The 20757-nt window shown below is 37.7% G+C and overlaps 1 protein-coding gene across 1 annotated transcript in view; it reads left to right on the top strand.

Annotated features, from left to right (window-relative positions):
- The window catches only part of LOC107615781, a 20308-nt gene extending 5536 nt beyond the window's left edge, over window positions 1-14772 (top strand). Inside the window, exons 2-3 of the mRNA XM_016317815.1 lie at window positions 12587-13914; window positions 13969-14772. Coding sequence (XP_016173301.1) covers window positions 12587-13914; window positions 13969-14772 — 2132 coding nt within the window. The remainder of the gene's footprint in view (window positions 1-12586; window positions 13915-13968) is intronic.

Raw genomic sequence — 20757 nt, 5'->3', positions numbered from 1 at the left:
TAGATGTAGTTTTTAGAGAGAGAGGTTCTCTCCTCTCTCTTAGGATTAGGATTTAGGACTTCTCTTAGTTTTAGGAGTGACTCTCAATCCCAGGTTCTTTATTTTTATTTATTTTTCCAATTGGCTTATGAACTTTTCCATGTTAGATTTTACTACTTTGAATGTATTTTATTTGAGGTATTCCAGATATTTATGATTTTAATTTGGCTTTCTACATTCTTGGCTTTGGTTAAGGTAATTGGTGACGCTTGAGCTGTCAAATAAAACAGTGGTTGAAATTGGCAGATTCTGATTGAACTAGGATTGCTCTAAAGCTAGTCTCTCCACAGGAGTTGACTAGGACTTGAGAATCAAGCCAATCAGCCCACTTAACTTTCCTTTGTTTAGTAAAGGCTGACCAAGTGGGATTAAAATCCAATTCTCATCACAATTGATGAGGATAGAACTTCCAGTTCTTATACTTTGCCAAGAGTTTATTTTATAGTTATTTATTTATCTTATTCTTCTTATGCAACATACTGCTTCCTTACTTTCTAAAACCCCTAATTTACAAGACTCATAACCAATAATAAGAACATACCTCCCTGCAATTCCTTGAGAAGACGACCCGAGGTTTAAATACTCGGTTATCAATTTAAAAGGGGTTTGTTACTTGTGACAACCAAAACTTTTGTAAGAATGGTTGATTACTTGGTTTAGTAACTATACTTACAACGAGAGTTTATTATAACTTCTAAATCATCAATCTTCAGTTCTTCAAAATGGCGCCGTTGCCGGAGAATTGCAAACGTGTGCCTTATTATTGGTTATTGTAAATATTTTAAAAAAGAATTATTTTATCTTATCATTCTTATTTTTAAAAATCAAATATTTTTTTTTAAAATCATATCTTTTTCAAAATCTTTTCTTATCCTTTTTCAAAAAAAATTATATCTTTTTCAAAATATTTTCTTTTTATAAGTTTTAATTTTTATTTTCTCCTACTACTATGAACTCTCACCCCTTTGGCTATGAGTCTGGTTACAATTATGTTGCAGGAAGAAGAAATTACAATGAGAACAGGCATCAAGGTTGGAACAATCAAAGATGGGAGGAGCCACAAGGACTTGATCAATCCTCATGGCAACAACCACCTCCAATGGACTATCAACAACCACCACCATATGCCTATGAACCCTTTCCTCAACATAACTTTGGACCACCAAACTCACAAGCTCCTTTCCGCCATTCACCTCCATATGACCCTAACCCTCAACCACCATACCAACCACCTTATGAGCCATATGAACCATATATAGAACCACCCTAATTCCAACCCAATTACTCCCAAGAACCACCACTTCAATATTCATCATCTCCATATCCATCAATCCAAGAGCACTATGATCCTACTTATGAAAGCCGAGTGCATCAAGAGACAAAGGATCGTTTCAAGGAAATAGTAGATCGATTTCAGGCAACCATTCAACAAATGGAGCAAGCAGTAATTCAATGGGTTTCTAGGCACTCAAATATACAAGGATCAGCCACAGCTCCATGTGGACAGTCTAGTGAAGAGCGTAGCATGAAGGAGATACCAGAAACCCCAGTGGACAAGACAGGGAATGAATTCGTACTAGAACAAGTAGAAGAAGCTGTCATTGTTCAAGAAGAAGAAGAAGTGGTTGAAGACTTAGGAGATGCAGAACCTCCATGGGAAAGTCAAGACATAGAGCCTCCTTCCAAGACGGTTGAAATTGATGCTGAGGAGGGTGTACAACCTCCAAAGCATATCATAGTTGAAGACTTGGAAGAGGTTGATCAAGAGATGGAGATTCAAGAAGAAGAAGCACAACCTCCCATGCCCTTGGAAAGCAATGAAGAGGAGATTGAATTGAAAGAGAGCTACCAAGAGGAAGAGGTTGAAATTGAAGAAGCTTGCAAAGAGGTGGTAGTTATCAGAAAATAGCACAAGGGAGTGGAGCTTGTAATTTCATTAAAAATACCTCCCCCTAAGTTGCCATCATCCTTCACAACATTCAAGTGGGTAAAATTCATATCCCTTAGCTTTCTAATTCCACTTGAATATGAGCTACTGGAGACGGATGGTCAACTTAGAGCTCTTTGTGACATTAAGAGTAAGAGGAGGATGGCCAGTGGTAAGAATTGTCCTGCAAGGTTCATCATGGTTGGAAGCTTTAAGTTTAAGAGTAAAGGTTGGTATAGAGCTCAACTGAATGGGTCTAGGAAGTTGTTTGGCCGCTTACGTGAGAATTCAGACTGCTTGCCAGCCGGATGGAACAATATTGCTCAACTAAAAGACGGGTGCAAAGGCAAGGTCTGGGACCCCGGAATCCATTCTATCAATCACCACTCTTGGGGCCTTATCACTTGCTTTAACTTACTTGAAGGCTTTCTGCACCTAGTTTGGGATCCCGGAGGTTACTGGAGATACAAACATTGGTGGAGATTCTTGGATCAGTACAAGCATAAGCCACCATAACAGGGAGCTCACCAAATGTCCAACTTAAAAACTTTAACTAAAAGTGCCAGGTGGGAGACAACCCATCATGGTATGATCGTTCCTTTTTCAATTTTAATTTTATTTAGTTTTGTTTGTTTTTAAGTTTTATTTTATTTTATTGAACCTGGAATCATGCATAACATTCACATTAGCATTGCATTCTGCATACTGCATTATTTAAAAAAAAATGCCACGCGACGCGACCGCATCAGCGACGCGTCCGCGTCGCAAGGAGCTGGGAGAAAATAAAAACGAACAGAGAGTCACGCTGGAGCGTGGCTGGAGGCGTGCCAATGGCACAAATCGTCCCACGCGACCGCGTCATATGGGAATAATGGCCTCCCACGCGACCGCGTGCCCCACGTGGCCGCGTGATCAAGATTTCGACGTCAAAGTGGTGCACACCCGAAAGTTGTGCGAGAGTGGTGCTGGATTGGTGCTCAACGCATAATCCTTCCCACGCGGCCGTGTGACCCACGCGACCGCATCATATTCCTTTAAAGCCCACTCACGCGATCGCATGCCCCATGCGATCGCGTCACTTAAAATTTGGTACTAATATGATTTTGAACAGAGAGTTGTGCGAGTGCGAGGCTGCCCTCGCACCAGTAGCATAAAACAGGTCACACGACCGCGTGACCGACGCGACCGCGTCAGTCAGTTTAAGCGCAACTCGCGCGACCGCATGCCCCACGCAGCCGCGTCGCTTGCGCCGCATAGCTTACATAATTTTGCCACTTATCTTATCTTTTCTTTCCCCAAATCCTATTTTTCCTTTTCCCTCCTTACTTTTTTTATCCTTCTTCTTTATTTTATGTTTTCTTCTTCCTTTCTCTTCCTTTTACCTTCATTGTACATGTTTTCTTTTTTCTTTCTTTTTCTTTTAATTGGTGTTAGAAATTTATTTGGGTCATTGTGGATTGTTGCAAAAATTGTTTGGCAATTATATATATTTATTTTTAAAGGGTTGCCTGCATGTTCAATTTATTATTTTCATTAGATTATTTACCATGCATGCTATGTGTTTGTGAAAACGCCCGTATGGCATTGTGCACTGCTTTTCAGTATCTTTTATCCTACTACTCTGAATGCCTGCTTTTCACAAAACCCTTTTTCATATCATATTCATTCAATATAATTGTCATTACAAACATGTTGCTAGTTTGAAAGACTTGGTAATCTAACTTGGACATTGAATGCTTGATCTATGCTACTCATGCCTTTGCCAGCATGCCAATAAACATCTTGCATTTAATTGTTATTACATGCACCTACTATATTTCTATTAATAAACTTTTCACATGTAGTCATGACCATATGTTAAGGTCATTCTTCTTTATTGTGCATTGATTACCACCTTTCCCGCTCTCTTCCTTGCTTTACCCCTTTAAATTTAATTTACTTTCTCTTCTCTTTTTCAGGATGACCACCAAGAAAGGAAAAGAGAAAGCTACCCCCAAACTACCGGCAAGAAAAGGAACAAAAAGAGCCCCAGCTGAGGAACCACAACCCCCGTCCACTTGCAAATCTTAGCATGCACCGAGGACGGTGCAATCTTTAAGTGTGGGGAGGTCGATACCGATCTCCGTGGGTTAGTACCTTCCTATCTCAAATACCAATGGTTTATTTTTCTTGTTAGTTGTTGCATTTGCATATTTAATTGCATATTTGTTTGATTTTTTTTTTTTTTTGCATATTTTACCACTTGGTTAAAGTAATATTTTCTTTTTCAAGAAACCTTTTAGAAAATTTCACTAATTTGAATAAAATTTAATGTTACACTTGTTTGAAGAAATATTATACTGGAACATGGTTTAGAGCTCGAACACACAAAACCTGTGAGATTTTGAGCCTATTTGAATTGGTTGCATTTTTCAACCAATATTTTATTTTTGATGTGTGTATTTTTCTCTCTAAAATTGTGATCTTTGTCTTGCTTAATTCTATATTTCCATTATTTTATGTATGCATACACTTCCATGATTGAGGCCTTTGTTTCACTGAGCTTACATACTCATATGGCCTTACCTTTCATTATCCCTTGCAAACCAATTTTGAGCCTATTTTACCCCTTTGTTCTTTACTTTAGCACATCATTAACTCTAAGCGGAAAACAATAATGTCCTTAATTTGAATCCTTGGTTAGCTTAGACTAGTGAGATGCTTATGATTTAAGTGTGGGGAAATTGGGATTGAAAACATTTGGTTTGAAGAAAATTGAGTATGTTAGAATTTTCTGAAAATGTGAAAGAAATATTTAGGACATGTCATGCATTCAAAAATTTAATCATATGCATTGAAAAAAAAAAAGAAGAAGAAGAAAAAGAGAAAAAGAAAAGAAAAAGAGCAATTAAGCAAAAAGGGGACAAAATGCCCCAAAGTAAGTGAAAGCAATGCATATGTACTGTACTTGAAATTAGAATGCATGAATATGTGGAAAACATGGTTAATGGATGGTTAGATGTTGTATTATGATTACATGGATTGTTTAAGTTAGGTGGGGAAAGTTTAAGTTAATTAAGGATTCAGATTTTAGTCCATTTGGCCAAATACAATCCTACCTTGACCCTAACCCCATTACAACCCTTAAAAGACCTCTTGATATGTGTATCTGTGCATTAAATTTATGTTGATTGTTAGATGAAGAGCAAGCCTTAGAAAGCAAGGTTAGTAGAGAATTGAGAGATCGAACCTTAAACACCTGAGTGATTAGAGTGTATACACTACCAGTAAGGGTTCGATGCTCAATTCCTTGTTCCCTGCTTTCATAAGCTATTTTCTTCTTGCAAGTCTATTTTGTACTTCATTTTCATGATTTGAATTAGTAAAATCCAGTTCATATTTCTTTTTGAAAAATTTGTTTATCTTTAACTAAGTAGGTAGAAACATTTTGCATGTAGTTGCATTCATATAGATAGGTTGCATTTCATACATTCTTACTTTCCTCTTCACCCCTTTATAGTTTCTCTTGAACTTAGCATGAGGACATGCTAATGTTTAAGTGTGGGGAGGTTGATAAACCACTATTTTATGGTTTATCTTGTACTCAATTGAGTGGTTTTTATCTACTCTTTACCCACTTATTCATACTATTTGCATGGTTTTACATTTGCCTTCCAAATTATGTGCTTTGATTGAAAACATGCTTCTTTGATCTTATATTTGCTTATTATTAATCCTCTCTTATCACCATTAGATGCCTTGATATGTGTGTTAAGTGTTTTCAGATATTATAGGGCAGGAATGACTTGGAGGATGGAAAGGAAGCATGCAAAAGTGGAAGGAATACAAGAAGATGAAGAAGTTGCTAAACTGCCCAGCCTGACCTCTTCGCACTCAAACAGCGATAACTTTATCTATAGAGGTCCAAACGACGCGGTTCCAGTTGAGTTGGAAAGCTAACGTCCGGGGCTTCGATTTGATATATAATATGCTATAGTTCCCCTGACGCTAGGCGACGCGACCGCGTGATCCATGCGGCCGCATTGCAGTGACGGAAATCAGCGTGTTTGAATTCTTCTCCAGCGATTTCCGGGCTGTTTTCGACCCAGTTCGCGGCCCAGAAAACACAGATTAGAGGCTATAAAGTGGGGGATTGCATCCATTCATGGGGAAGCTTTCATATTCACAATTTTAGGAGTAGATGTAGTTTTTAGAGAGAGAGGTTCTCTCCTCTCTCTTAGAATTAGGATTTAGGACTTCTCTTAGTTTTAGGAGTGACTCTCAATCCCAGGTTCTTTATTTTTATTTATTTTTTCAATTGGCTTATGAACTTTTCCAAGTTAGATTTTACTACTTTGAATGTATTTTATTTGAGTTATTCCAGATATTTATGATTTTAATTTAGCTTTCTACATTCTTGGCTTTGGTTAAGGTAATTGGTGACGCTTGAGCTGTCAAATAAAACAGTGGTTGAAATTGGCAGATTCTGATTGAACTAGAATTGCTCTAAAGCTAGTCTCTCCACATGAGTTGACTAGGACTTGAGAATCAAGCCAATCAGCCCACTTAACTTTCCTTTGTTTAGTAAAGGCGGACCAAGTGGGATCAAAATCAAATTCTCATCACAATTGATAAGGATAGGACTTCCAGTTCTTATACTTTGCCAAGAGTTTATTTTATAGTTATTTATTTATCTTATTCCTCTTATGCAACATACTGCTTCCTTACTTTCTAAAACCCCTAATTTACAAGACTCATAACCAATAATAAGAACATACCTCCCTGCAATTCCTTGAGAAGACGACCCGAGGTTTAAATACTCGGTTATCAATTTAAAAGGGGTTTGTTACTTGTGACAACCAAAACTTTTGTAAGAAAGGTTGATTGCTTGGTTTAGTAACTATACTTACAACGAGAGTTTATTATAACTTCTAAATCATCAATCTTCAGTTCTTCAAAATGGCGCCGTTGCCGAGGAATTGCAAACGTGTGCCTTATTATTGGTTATTGTAAATATTAAAAAAAATTATTTTATCTTATCATTCTTATTTTTAAAAAATCAAATATTTTTTTTTAAAAATCATATCTTTTTCAAAATCTTTTCTTATCCTTTTTCAAAAAAAAATTATATCTTTTTCAAAATATTTTCTTTTTATTAGTTTTAATTTTTATTTTCTCCTACTACTATGAACTCTCACCCCTTTGGCTATGAGTCTGGTTACAATTATGTTGCAGGAAGAAGAAATTACAATGAGAACAGGCATCAAGGTTGGAACAATCAAAGATGGAAGGAGCCACAAGGACTTGATCAATCCTCATGGCAACAACCACCTCCAATGGACTATCAACAACCACCATCATATGCCTATGAACCCTTTCCTCAACATAACTTTGGACCACCAAACTCACAAGCCCCTTTCTGCCATTCACCTCCATATGACCCTAACCCTCAACCACCATACCAACCACCTTATGAGCCATATGAACCATATATAGAACCACCCCAATTCCAACCCAATTACTCCTAAGAACCACCACTTCAATATTCATCATCTCCATATCCATCAATCCAAGAGCACTATGATCCTACTTATGAAAGCCGAGTGCATCAAGAGACAAAGGATCGTTTCAAGGAAATAGTGGATCGATTTCAGGCAACCATTCAACAACTGGAGCAAGCAGTAATTTAATGGGTTTCTAGGCACTCAAATATACAAGGATCAGCCACAGCTCTATGTGGACAGTCTAGTGAAGAGCGTAGCATGAAGGAGATACCAGAAACCCCGGTGGACAAGACAGGGAATGAATTCGTACTAGAACAAGTAGAAGAAGCTATCATTGTTCAAGAAGAAGAAGAAGTGGTTGAAGACTTAGGAGATACAGAACCTCCATGGAGAGGAGATTAAATTGGAAGAGAGCTGCCAAGAGGAAGAGGTTGAAATTGAAGAAGCTTGCAAAGAGGTGGTAGTTATCAGAAAAGAGCACAAGGGAGTGGAGCTTGCAATTTCATTGAAAATACCTCCTCCTAAATTGCCATCATCCTTCACAACATTCAAGTGGGTAAAATTCATATCCCTTAGCTTTCTAATTCCATTTGAATATGGGCTACTGGAGACGGATGGTCAACTTAGAGCTCTTTGTGACATTAAGAGTAAGAGGAAGATGGCCAGTGGTAAGAATTGTCCTGCAAGGTTCATCATGGTTGGAAGCTTTAAGTTTAAGAGTAAAGGTTGGTATAGAGCTCAACTGAATGGATCTAGGAAGTTGTTTGGCCGCTTACGTGAGAATTCAGACTGCTTGCCACCCGGATGGAACAATATTGCTCAACTAAAAGATGGGTGCAAAGGCAAGGTCTGGGACTCCGAAATCCATTCTATCAATCACCACTCTTGGGGCCTTATCACTTGCTTTAACTTACTTGAAGGCTTTCTGTGCCTAGTTTGGGATCCCGGAGGTTACTGGAGATACAAACATTGGTAGAGAATCCTGGATCAGTACAAACATAAGCCACCATAACAGGGAGCTCACCAAATGTCCAACTTAAGGACTTTTACTAAAAGTTCTAGGTGGGAGACAACCCACCATGGTATGATCGTTCCTTTTTCAATTTTAATTTTATTTAGTTTTGTTTGTTTTTAAGTTTTATTTTATTTTATTGAACCTGGAATCATGCATAACATTCATATTAGCATTGCATTCTGCATACTGCATTATTTAAAAAAAAAATGCTACGCGACGCGACCGCATCAGCGACGCCTCCGCGTCGCAAGGAGCTGGGAGAAAATAAAAACGAATAGAGAGTCACGCTGGAGCGTGGCTGGAGGCGTGCCAATGGCACAAATCGTCCCACGCGACCGCGTCGCTGACGCGACCGTGTCATATGGGAATAATGGCCTCCCACGCTTAACTAGAACCACTAACATAAAACAGCTTAACTAAAACCACTAACATAAAACAGCTAACATAAAACAACTAACACAAACCACTAACATAAAACAACTAACACAAACCACTAACATGAAACAACTAACATAAACCACCAACATAAAAAAAAAACCAACATAAACCACTAACATAAAACAGCTAACATAAAACAACTAAACCATACCACTAACATAAAACAACTAACATAAACCACCAACTAAACCACCAACATAAAACAACCAACACCTACCACTAACGTAAAATAGTTAGCATTAAACAACTAACGTAAACCACTAACATAAACCACTAACATAAACCACCAACGGAAACCAACTAAATAAACCACCAACTAAACCACCATCTAACCCGCATCCTAAACCTCTCAACCAAACCACCAGCAATACCACTACGCTTTACCGCTAACATAAACCGCCACTAAAACCAAATGCAAAACCACTAAGTCACATATACCGCTAGCACGAAGTTATTTCTGTACTAACCTCGTCGTTGATGACCCCGGCTATATGAGCAACTCCGTCCAAGCGATATAACCGTGCCGGATCGTCCCCCATCAGCAGAGTATTCCGTTCAGGTCTTCATCGGAGAGAATCTGGGTCGTTTTCTCTGGGATTTGGTGGTGTAGGGGAAATGAAGAATGGTTCGAATGAGGCTGATTCGAACTCCTTATATAGCCGAATCATGAGTAATTCGAACCAGGGTGGTTCGAATTACTAATGGAGCCACGAGAAGGGTAATTCGAACCAGGTTGGTTTGAATTACATGGTTAGCTATCGTAGGTATAATTCGAACTAGCCTTGTTCGAATTATGTGCAATTTAAGTTCGAACCACATTGGTTCGAATTACGTTCAACGTTTTCTCATCCTAATTCGAACTATGTTGGTTCGATTTACTAAGGAATGTAGTTCGAACCAGGCTGGTTCGAATTACATTAAAATAGGCCTTGGCTCATTGTTGAAACGATTTTACTTTTGGCTTATTTACGTAATGTGAAACTTGCCTTGCCTTATTAGGATTTTTTGCCCAATATCTTATTAACTTAATTACTATTAGTACTTTAGTAGTGTCATGTGTGAATGGATATCACATAATTATTATAATGGATGAATGAATATCCTATATGGAAAGAATCAATCAAATAAAAATGTATATTAGATATGGTTCTTTTAACAAATTATATCAATTATATGACAATCAAACATAATTATTGACTTATTGTAATTAAATTAGAATTAAAGTATTGTATCATTAATTATAAATTTATTTTTAATTTTCAAATAGATCAATCCTATTCTATAGATATAATCCCTGAATATAATGAAACGTTATGACTTTAAAAAATTACAAAATTTTTAAATCAATTTTCTTTATTTTTTTCTTAGCATCTAGTTTATTTTTCCGTACCTTGCATGAGATTAAATTTAATTTAAATTATACATATTATTAAATATTACTATAAATTATATACACAATTATTAAGGTAGGTTATACTTTGTATTTTCACAATATTTATTTTCGCAAATTTTTGGTTATCTCTATTTGCGAGTTGTCTTATTTTAATTTTCTAAAATTATTAAAATTAGATCTTTTATATTTTACTTTAAGCTTTTAATTTTATTAAAAAAATTATGATTCAAAAATTTTAATTATTAAGTAAATTAATAAATTATCAATGTGTAAACATTAAATTGAGTAGATTTTTTTTTCGTTTGCTTTCTCAGCGCCCCATTAAATTCTAGGTAGAACAATCCTCAGCGCCTCCTCCATCTGCTAGAGGAATCTCTCAAAAACAAACACAGGCAAAATAGAAAAGAAAAACACAAGTATAACTATTAGAGCAGCGCAAGTAGATTAAGTGGCAGATAGTTACAGTTAAACAATTAGGCAAGTCAAAACAATACATATTCAAACAAATCATTCAAATGCACATGATATATGCCTGTCCTATTGGCCATGAGCTCACATGTCGGTTACTTTTCCCGAACCCGACACACTCGATAGCTAACCCGAATATCGTCTCTCTGATATGCATCCACACTCTTGGGGTATAGTACTCGTTCCACTCATGAGATATAGTGCTCGCCACACTCTTGGGATATAGTACCCGCCGCATTTTTCAGGATAAAGTCCAAACTCTTGGGATTACTGTCCGCCACACTCTTGGGATATAATGCCCACCACACTCATAGGATATAGTACCTAATGCATTTTCTATAATAAAATGCTCCCACACTCTTAAAATATATTTTTCGCCACACTCTAGGAGTATAGTGTCCAACACACTTTACAAAAAGAGAGAATATAACACATTAAAAGAGAAAAAAATTATACAAAAAAAAAAATTATACACAACTAATATGCTTATCATACCATCTTTAACATACTCAAGATCAAACATATTCAAAATCAGAAGCAAAATCACAATTTAATATACTCATCCAATCACAATTCTATTTATTTTTTTAATTACACCATCTAATGAAAAAAAATAATATAAGTGTTTGTCTTATTCAATTCAACAACACTCTTATTTCATGAATTATATATAGAATTTTAATATGGATTTACATCTGAATGTTTAACAATTATTGAAAAATATCTAACACGAAAAACATTATATAGATAATTCTGCTTGGTGATAAACTAGAACAAATTATGAAAATCTAATTTATTCTCATTTTTTTCATTAAAAAAATTTGAGATGAAAAATATAATAATAAAAAATATAATTATAAAAAATTAACAAGAATAATAAAAAAAATAAAAAATAAGTTGTGTCTCTTGGACATAAAATTAACAAAGTTTTCTGGCCATTATTTACCACACATAAACCGTGGTGACCCACAAGGTTTTATGTGCAAACAAGTTTCTTCATAAACCGTGGTGACTCTCCACGGTTTATGCACGCCATCTCTCTTTAGTAAACCGTGGTGACCTACCACGATTTACACTCTATATCTTTTGGCCATAATCCGCTGGGACCTGCCACGGTTTATGCACGTTTTGAAACCGTGGTGGGTTGCCACGGATTACATAGAAATGGCTTTTTGCACATGCAGGTAATAAGAACCAGTTTTGCACATTTAGATAAACGTTTTCTCTATTCTATTTATTCAAGTAAATTGCCCTAAAATAAACTAATATATAAAACACATTGGTTTTGTTGCAGGTAGAGTTGAGCAGTGACGCGGATCTATAAAAATTTAGAAGTAAGATAAAAATATAATAAAATTTAGATATATTTATAAAAATTTAGCAGAAGAATATATAAATATATATATAGGTATTAATATTTTGGGCAATGTACATATATAAAATAAAAGAGAGAAAATTTTACCTGAATGCAACATTTGCAAAGTCCTTACGTGCATGTCCTTTTTTATTATTATGTAATCCGTTGGAGCTAACCACGGTTTCAAACTTATACATAAACCGTTGCAACCTGGCATTGTTTAGGTGTGAAAAAGAGTGATCATAAACCGTGGTAGGTCACCACGGTTTAGTAAGGGAGAAATATGAGCATAAAATCCTGTAACCAGCAACGGTTTATGTAGGGTTTTGGAAAAGCATAAACCTTTGTTGGCTGTCACAGTTTATGAGGAGAAGAATTCTATATATATGTGAGTGAGATTCAAGCTACTGAAGAGATCATTATCACAATGGTAAGTGAGGAAGAGAGTTTTTTTTTTTGGTCTTAGTGCATTGCTCTGGGAAAATCAAAAGAAGCAAAAAATATGGTGTGAAGTTCACTGACAGAGAACCATTGAGTGTGTTCATCAGTTCATCAAGCACTTTGTCAGATGTAAAGAACAGCATCTTGCAGAAGCTTGGGGTATTTGGGAGCAAGTGGGTGAAGAAGCTATTCTACAAGATTTTTATCGCAGTTGTCTCGACCGGTGTTAAGTATGATACGTTTGTGCTAGCGGCTGATGAAGATATAAGGGTTTTGTTTCATTGTGTTAGGAGTTTTCCGGATGTCAGAATACACGAGTTGTATGCTAAGTTGGAGGTTGGTGTCGATAGTTCTGGGGCATCAACTCCAGTTCATAGCTCGACTGCCGCGGGCGGTGCGTCTAGTTCGATGCCTGCGGCCGGACCATATGTTCCGCAGGTCGCATCCCCTTCCTTCGCAGTTGATTTAGATCGAACGGAGGCAGTTGGTTCTGTACCGTTGGAGAATCCTGGGGTCTGGCAGCAGGCATTTGAGGTGGATACCGGTGGTGGCATGATTCATGATGTTCAAGACTTTGGGAAACCTGATCGAGTAGAGAATGCAATGCGGGACGATGACTCTGACCAGGAGCCTGTAGATATCATTGGGGACAGCGATGATAACACAGGTGCCAATCCACATACACAACACGAGCCTTCAAGTTCTGGCACACAGCAGTATCCTCCACACTTCTCCACTCTAAACTTGGAGGCTCTGGGTCAACAGGCAGACGGAGGTGCTACAATTGGGGGTTATTCTACAGATTTTCAGATTGGGCAATCAATCCAGAATAAAGATGAAGCTGTTCTGAGTGTGAATGACTATAGCATCCGTCGAGGTGTTGAGTACAGAGTCTTGGAATCGGATCATCTGAAGTATTATGAAAAATGCAAGGAGTTCGGCAAGGGTTGCAGTTGGTTGATTCGCATATCGCTTCGTGCACGAAAGGGCACTTGGGAGGTTAGGAGGTACAATGGTCCGCACACTTGCTTGGCCACCTCTATTTTCAGTGATCACCGTCAGCTTGATTACCACGTTATCTGTGTGAGAATTTTTCCGTTGGTTAGGGCAGATGCTGCGGTTACGGTAATGGTCTTGCAACAAGCAACAGAAGCTGATTATGGGTTCAGGCCTAGTTACAGGAAGGTTTGGATGGAAAAACAGAAGGCAGTAGCACAAATATATGGAGATTGGGAAGAGTTGTATGCCGAGTTGCCACGTTGGATGCTAGGGGTACAGTCGACCATGGCTGGGACAGTCACCGTATTGAAGACCTCTCCTGTTCGACTTGGGGATCAGGTTGACGAGTCAACGGTGTACTTTCATCGTCTTTTCTAGACATTTCTACCCTGCATCGAGACATTTCAGCATTGCAAGCCCCTCGTGAGTATTGACAGTACCCACTTGTATGGCAAGTATGGAGGCACGTTACTATTGGCGATAGCGCAGGATGGGAACTCGAACATCCTCCCGATAGCCTTCGCCCTTGTGGAGGGAGAAAATGCGGAGTCATGGTCATTCTTCTTGAACAACCTACGATTGCATGTGACGCCACAGGAGGGTATCCTTGTTATCTCTGACAGGCATAATGGCATCAAGTCTGCACTTGAGGCCCCCGAAAATGGTTGGCTGCCTCCACGTGCTTTTCGAGCGTACTGTATTCGTCATGTGGCAGTGAATTTTAATCTTAGCTTCAAAGGTAAAGATGCAAGGAGGATGCTGGTGAATGCTGCCTATGCAAAAACGGAAGCGGAGTTTTATTACTGGTTTGACATCATGCGGACTGAGAATCCGGCCATGTGTGACTGGGCCAACCGGATAGAGTATGACAAGTGGATCCAACACGAGGATAGCGGTAGACGGTTTGGGCACATGACAACCAACATTAGTGAATGTGTGAATTCCGTGTTAAAGGGAACTTGCAACCTCCCGGTCACTTTGTTGGTTAAGTCAACTTACGGGAGGCTTGCTGAGCTATTCGTGGTCCGCGGACAGACGGCAGAAGCACAACTTGGATCTGGGCATGAATTTTGTCAGGAGTTGGTGAAGGCTACTGATCGGAACATAAGAGACTCCAGGTGCTTCACCGTCACGTTATACGACAGGCACCAATCAGAGTACATGGTGGCTGAGACGACACAGACCGGAAAATTCTCGCTAGGTAGCTATTGAGTTTCCCTTAAGGATCACATATGCGATTGTGGCCACTTTCAGGCGCTCCATTATCCATGTTGTCATGCCATTGCATGTTGCGCCTACTCGCGCCTGAATTGGGCATCATATGTTCTTGAGGTGTATCGTATGACTGAGGTGTTCAACGTGTACAAGAACAGGTTTGTTCTGCCTATCCCAGAAGGTCTATGGCCCCCATATGCTGGACCAACAGTCATTCCTGATCCTAACATGAGGCGTGCAAGGGAAGGACGTCCGAAGGCAACCAGAATCCGCGGTATCATGGATCAGTCTGTTGAGAACCACTCGAAGCGCTGTGGCCTCTACTGTCAGCCTGGTCATACGCGGAGGAATTGTGACCAGCGAAGACATACTGCTGCCAGGGATGGTTAGATGTTATGACGTTTATGATCTCGTTGTTGTTGTCTAAGTTGTATTAGGATTTCTTAATTTGAGTAATGTTAGGAATTGAGTCAATGAATGTCGTTCCTTTGTTGAATGTATTAAGTTCGTCTGTTTAACTCCTTTTATTTTAGAAGTTTAATTGAAACACGTTGGTTTGCTTATGAATGCGCGTAATATTTGTGACAATTTAGTTCGTAACCATAGATCCTAAAACATATATAAGACACACATATCAAATAATATACAACAACAGTCTGAAACATAAAACCCTAAACATGATGCTAAGAACATAATCAGACATAGTTCCCACCATATGTAAAAACAACACATAACTAATCAGAATCCTCGATGGTGTCACTGTCATCATCGTCGAAATGACTAAGCAGGTGACCTCCGGTGCCACACAAAGGAGGACGCCGCATCCTCCTTGGTCGCTGATCCGCTTTTGGTGCGGATGTCTGTGGCGGAACGGTGCTGAATGCTGATGCTGGGGTCCCTCCTAACGCGAACCATGGGTCAGATGGAGAAGCTGTAGGCTCATTGAGGTCAACCGGCAACTGAGGCTGAACATCGTGACTCGGTGGCTGGGACTCGGCAAACTGGGAATGAACCTCAGGCATCTGTGGCCTATAATAGGTCGCATCGTCGTCCCTCAGCATGTCTGCTATATCCCTAAAGAACTCTGACTGACTAATGGGGTTGTCGATGTCCATGCCGACGGCCACGGTAGTAAAGTCAGCAAATACCTGCGGTCCGACACTCCCGAACAGCTGAGAGCTACCCCCTACATCGTAGGTGGGCTGATCCATCCCTATGTCCAAACCTCCAACATCCTCACCAACAGCGTACTGAGCACCATCGTCCTCAGCGGATGGTCCTTTACCTCGTGCCCGTCCACGACCATCCCGCCCACCCTGCCGTCTGGCTCTACATCGAGGAACACGATGATTCACAACACCTCCATCATCGGCACCACCTAGGTCCTCATCCAAACGGTCGTCGAGCCATCGCCACTCTCGATCGGTGGTACGTGTGCCTATATGCCGACGCCGATCCACTCGCCTTTTGTCCAGTCTGTCGAGAACCTGCACCCTAGGAGGTGCCTGTGACGATCCTCTGTGACGAGCCTCCTCGGTCAAAAGAATCGATCTAGGATTATGAAATGCAACATCTTGGGATAGAAATCTGTGGGCCAGACGGCACCACCAGTCCAAGTACTCAGCTAATGGACCGGGGTCAGCTACTCGACCGATCGGTATGACTGAATCAACCCGATTCTCCCAATGAAAATGCCACTCCTGATAATATTTGGGGAACCATCGATCTCCACCCCTTCCATCCTTCGCATGGAGCCAATCTATGTTCAGAGCCAACTGAGGGAGATGCTGAACACCGCCGAACTGCGATACCACCCTATCCACCTGATGCCATTCAATCACAGCAAAATATATCAGGCTAGTGACCGCCGTCCATAGCCTATGGTACTCGTCAACTAGTATCTCTGGATGACCAACAGCATCAACCTTGGGAGAAGAATAAGGCTCCCACACAAACTGTATCGGAGAAGGTAATGTTAGGTAAGACCATAAGAGTAAACATGAACGATTACTTGTAAGAGCAATAACTAAACGACTCACATCGCAGAAACGCAATCTATCTAAAGAAAGGCGTGCAGACACCACTCTTTGATTCCCTGCGTCGTTTCTCGGTAGATATGTAGCCCACCTACAAGTTTTATTGAAAGCATGTCATAACGAACAACAACACGTGAAATTGAACAAGTTATGGACCAAAAATAATAAACCGTACCTGGATGCAAGTGAAAACCCAAACACATCAAAACCACTAGGTCTCAAACTGGGAAACCTCCAGAAAATCCAAGACTGTAGAAGCCGTAGTGGCCCGGCCAAGTTAAGAACGTTTCTATTTGTCCCACGATAAAGACATCTATACAACCATGCCAGTGCAGTCGAGCCCCAGCTATATCTATCCAAGTCATCCATCAATGCCAAATAAGGCAACCAGCGAAGGTGAACCCGGTTTGCGTTCTTGTCTGCAAACAGCTGAGAGGTCAACAACATCAGAATATAAGCACGCGCGTATATACGCACGGTCTCTTTACTAGCATCTGCTGGGAGAACCCGAAACCTCTCATGGAACCATGTGTAGCACACTATCATCTGCTTGACTTTAATCTACAGAGGTAACTCCCCAAACAACTCGCAAAACCACACCCATGCGGGTCTTTCGTTCTCCATCAGATTCTCAAAGTCAGTCAGGCACCCACTAACGGGATCCCCATCGATGGGCAAACCCAGCTGACAAGCCACATCTTGCAAAGTGATAGTGCACTCCCAAAATGGCATGTGAAAGGTGTGGGTCTCAGGACGCCACCTCTCAACGAATGCGCTAAGTAGAGGCTCATCAACCCAGAATTACTGACTGTTCAGCCTAGCCAAGTGATACAAGCCCACGGTCTCCAGATACGGTATAATCCGGCCGTGTAAAGGCATATTCTGTTGTCTTCTAACACCGCTAATAACCCTAGTAGGCTGCAAAATATGGATAAGAAAATCCTCAACATACGACCAATACTAATAATAGCAACTATAATTTAAAAAAATTATTATACACCCACATTGGTTTTCTATTATCTCTAATAACAGTGATAAAAATAACAAAACAATGGCAATAATAATAATAACGACAGTAACAATATTTACTAAGAAGGATAAGACAATAAAGTTGTTTAACTAACTTCTTGGTCGATGTATCCAGCCACATGCGCAACGCCATTTAACCGGTACATGCGAGCTTCGTATTCCATAGCTCCACCACCCAACTGGTTCAAAATCTCAAAGCCTCCCCCTAAACCTCAAAACTCCCCAGATTCTCTCTCAACCACCCAACTTCACAAAATTTGCTTTGCCTCAAATGTGATCCGCCATGATTTACAGCGGATAATGTATTTATAGTATCTCATGCATAAACCGTAGTAGCCCACGAGGTTTTATGCCCACCATATTTTCTTCATAAACCGTGGCTACCACCAACTGTTTCTAGCACGCATTTTCCAAACGTAATCCGTGGTAGTCTACAACGGTTTACATTCAACTCTTCTTGCATGTAAACCGTGCCAATTTACAGCGATTTACGTATAAAATTAAAACCGTGGTTATCCACCACGGTTTACATAGAAACTAAATCAGGACATGCACGTAAGGAACTTCCAGTTGTATTTAGGTAAAGTTTTCTCTCTTTTATTTTATATAAGTACATTGTCCTAATATTTTTTAAAATTTTTATGGATACAGACCAGATGTCTCCTTTTTATTGCATGCGATCCGTCTCTTAAGTTGGGTTAAAAATTTTCGGATAATAATAGAGTTAAGGTTGAGATCTTCAATTTGTAGAATACATTAGAGTTTCATTGAATTTTAAAAAAATTTTTAATCTACAAATAAAATTAGGATTGAGGCTAAATTTTATCTTACTTTATTTATTATCAGCCCTACTTAAAGATTAAATTATCGGATAAAAATAGCAAAAGAAAAAAAAATGATAAAAAAAGTCTCAAAAAATAGTATTAATTGGACAAAAATTAATAAAAATATTATTTTTTATAATGACAAATGATTTTTATATTTTGTAAATGACTTATATATTTAATACTTTAATTTGATTTTTGGATGACCATTGAAACAATTATTTAAAGAGTGCATGAAATATATAAGAAAAAACTTCTACCTCTAGATTCATTTAAAAAAAATTCTACTTCTAGATTCATTTTTTTAAAAAAATTGGCCATTTACAAAATATTTTTAATTCAAAAAATTATTAAATTTTAAAAATAAAAATATCTTATTTTTTAAATTATACTTAAAAAATTATATCAAACTTTCATTTTTAAATTTATTTTTAAAAATATATATAATTTGGTTATTTTTATATTTTAAAGTTATTTTTATTAACGTATAAATCTTTTAAGTATACATTTTGTAATTTACCTTGTTATAATTTATACTACTATATTAAACGGATTAAATATATTGAATGCTTAATTTTGACGATGTGGTGGCATGAAAGTAACTTATTTTTTTATTAAAATTTGTACTACTATATCGTTTGTTAACAAAATTCCTAATTAATTTTAAAAAAAAAATGTGCATAAGAAATAAAAAATGTAAATAAAGTAGGACAACACAGTCATGGTTAATAATAGCTTTTGTTATTAATAAAAAAATATCTTAATAATAGAGACAGTTTAACACATATTTAACGATATTAAATTACTTAGATGATGAATTTACACATAAATAACATCTAAGAGGTGTTTAATTTTATAAATATATCATCATATTTTATATACAATTCATTCGAAATACATATATATTTATCTTGTATTTATTGTGTTCGAAATGTAGAGTTAAATTTCACTTTAATTTTTGAAATAGATGAGTTGCATCAATTTAATCTTTGAAATTTCAATTACTCTAAATTAATCTTCTAAATTTAAAAAAATGCATCACATTAATCTCTCTCTCATTTTCTATTATGGGAGCACTAACACTGTCAATAATGTGGTCAATTCTTGTCACCCTGAATATATATATATATAAAAAACGACGTTGTTTATGTTTTGGTGCTAAATACACTTTTAAATGTGTTTGATTATGAAAAAGAAACAAAATATTACCTCTCTGTTATATCATTCTTTGTTTTTAATTTTTCCATGATAGTTACAGAAAAAAAATTCTCTCTTCTATGAGTGATGAAAATTAGTGTATGATAGTTGCGTTAAGATTTTTGAAAACCATCGGATCACCGTATAATCTGTACAGCATTAAATTTCATTGTAAACTTCTGAAAAACAGGAGAGTAATCACACTCATACTATTTTAGAACCCAATGTTATGCTTCAATTGGCTTATTTTATTATTTTATCAGTTTGTTAGGATTTTTTTCTCACTTAATGATAGGCTCCCACTACAGCACCATGTGCTTTTAGTCTTTTACACTGCACGGTTCGTCGTTGACTCTGTGTGTTGCAAAATGAGGAAAATAGGAAGAAGTGAACAACAACCCCTTAAAACAGTACTAGTCATCTACAATTCCACATCTACATTTGTTTATAAGGAAACCGTCTCCTGCATATGTTAATTAAATGATAATAATGACAATTAAAAAGGCAAACGCATTTTACTTTCTTTTCTTTGTGTGATTATGTTGAAAATAACAAGTGAATTTTATTTGTTTATTTGTCAATTTAACATTAAAAGTAGTAACTCCTTCTTTCCTTTAAGTCTTAAACTTCATAAGTAATTACCCAATAAAAATTACCTAAAAATCAAAGAAATTGTCCAACACAAAAATTTATATTGAAATTGTGATGGAGTGAGATTAGCTTAATTTCAAAAGTTAGTTTAAAAATTGAAAAATATTTAAAATTAATCCTCTCAAATTTAAATATTTATAACTAAGTGATTCAATAATACTGAATTTTATAAACTCTAATATTATATTAAAATTAAAATTGATTCTGTCTAATTCAATCATAAATATTAGTTCATTAATTAAGAG

Source organism: Arachis ipaensis, chromosome B09 (genome assembly GCF_000816755.2).
Source record: "Arachis ipaensis cultivar K30076 chromosome B09, Araip1.1, whole genome shotgun sequence".
Lineage (NCBI taxonomy): Eukaryota > Viridiplantae > Streptophyta > Magnoliopsida > Fabales > Fabaceae > Arachis > Arachis ipaensis.
The sequence above is the reverse complement of the archived record's forward strand: the minus strand, read 5'-3'. Positions and strand labels throughout refer to the sequence as shown.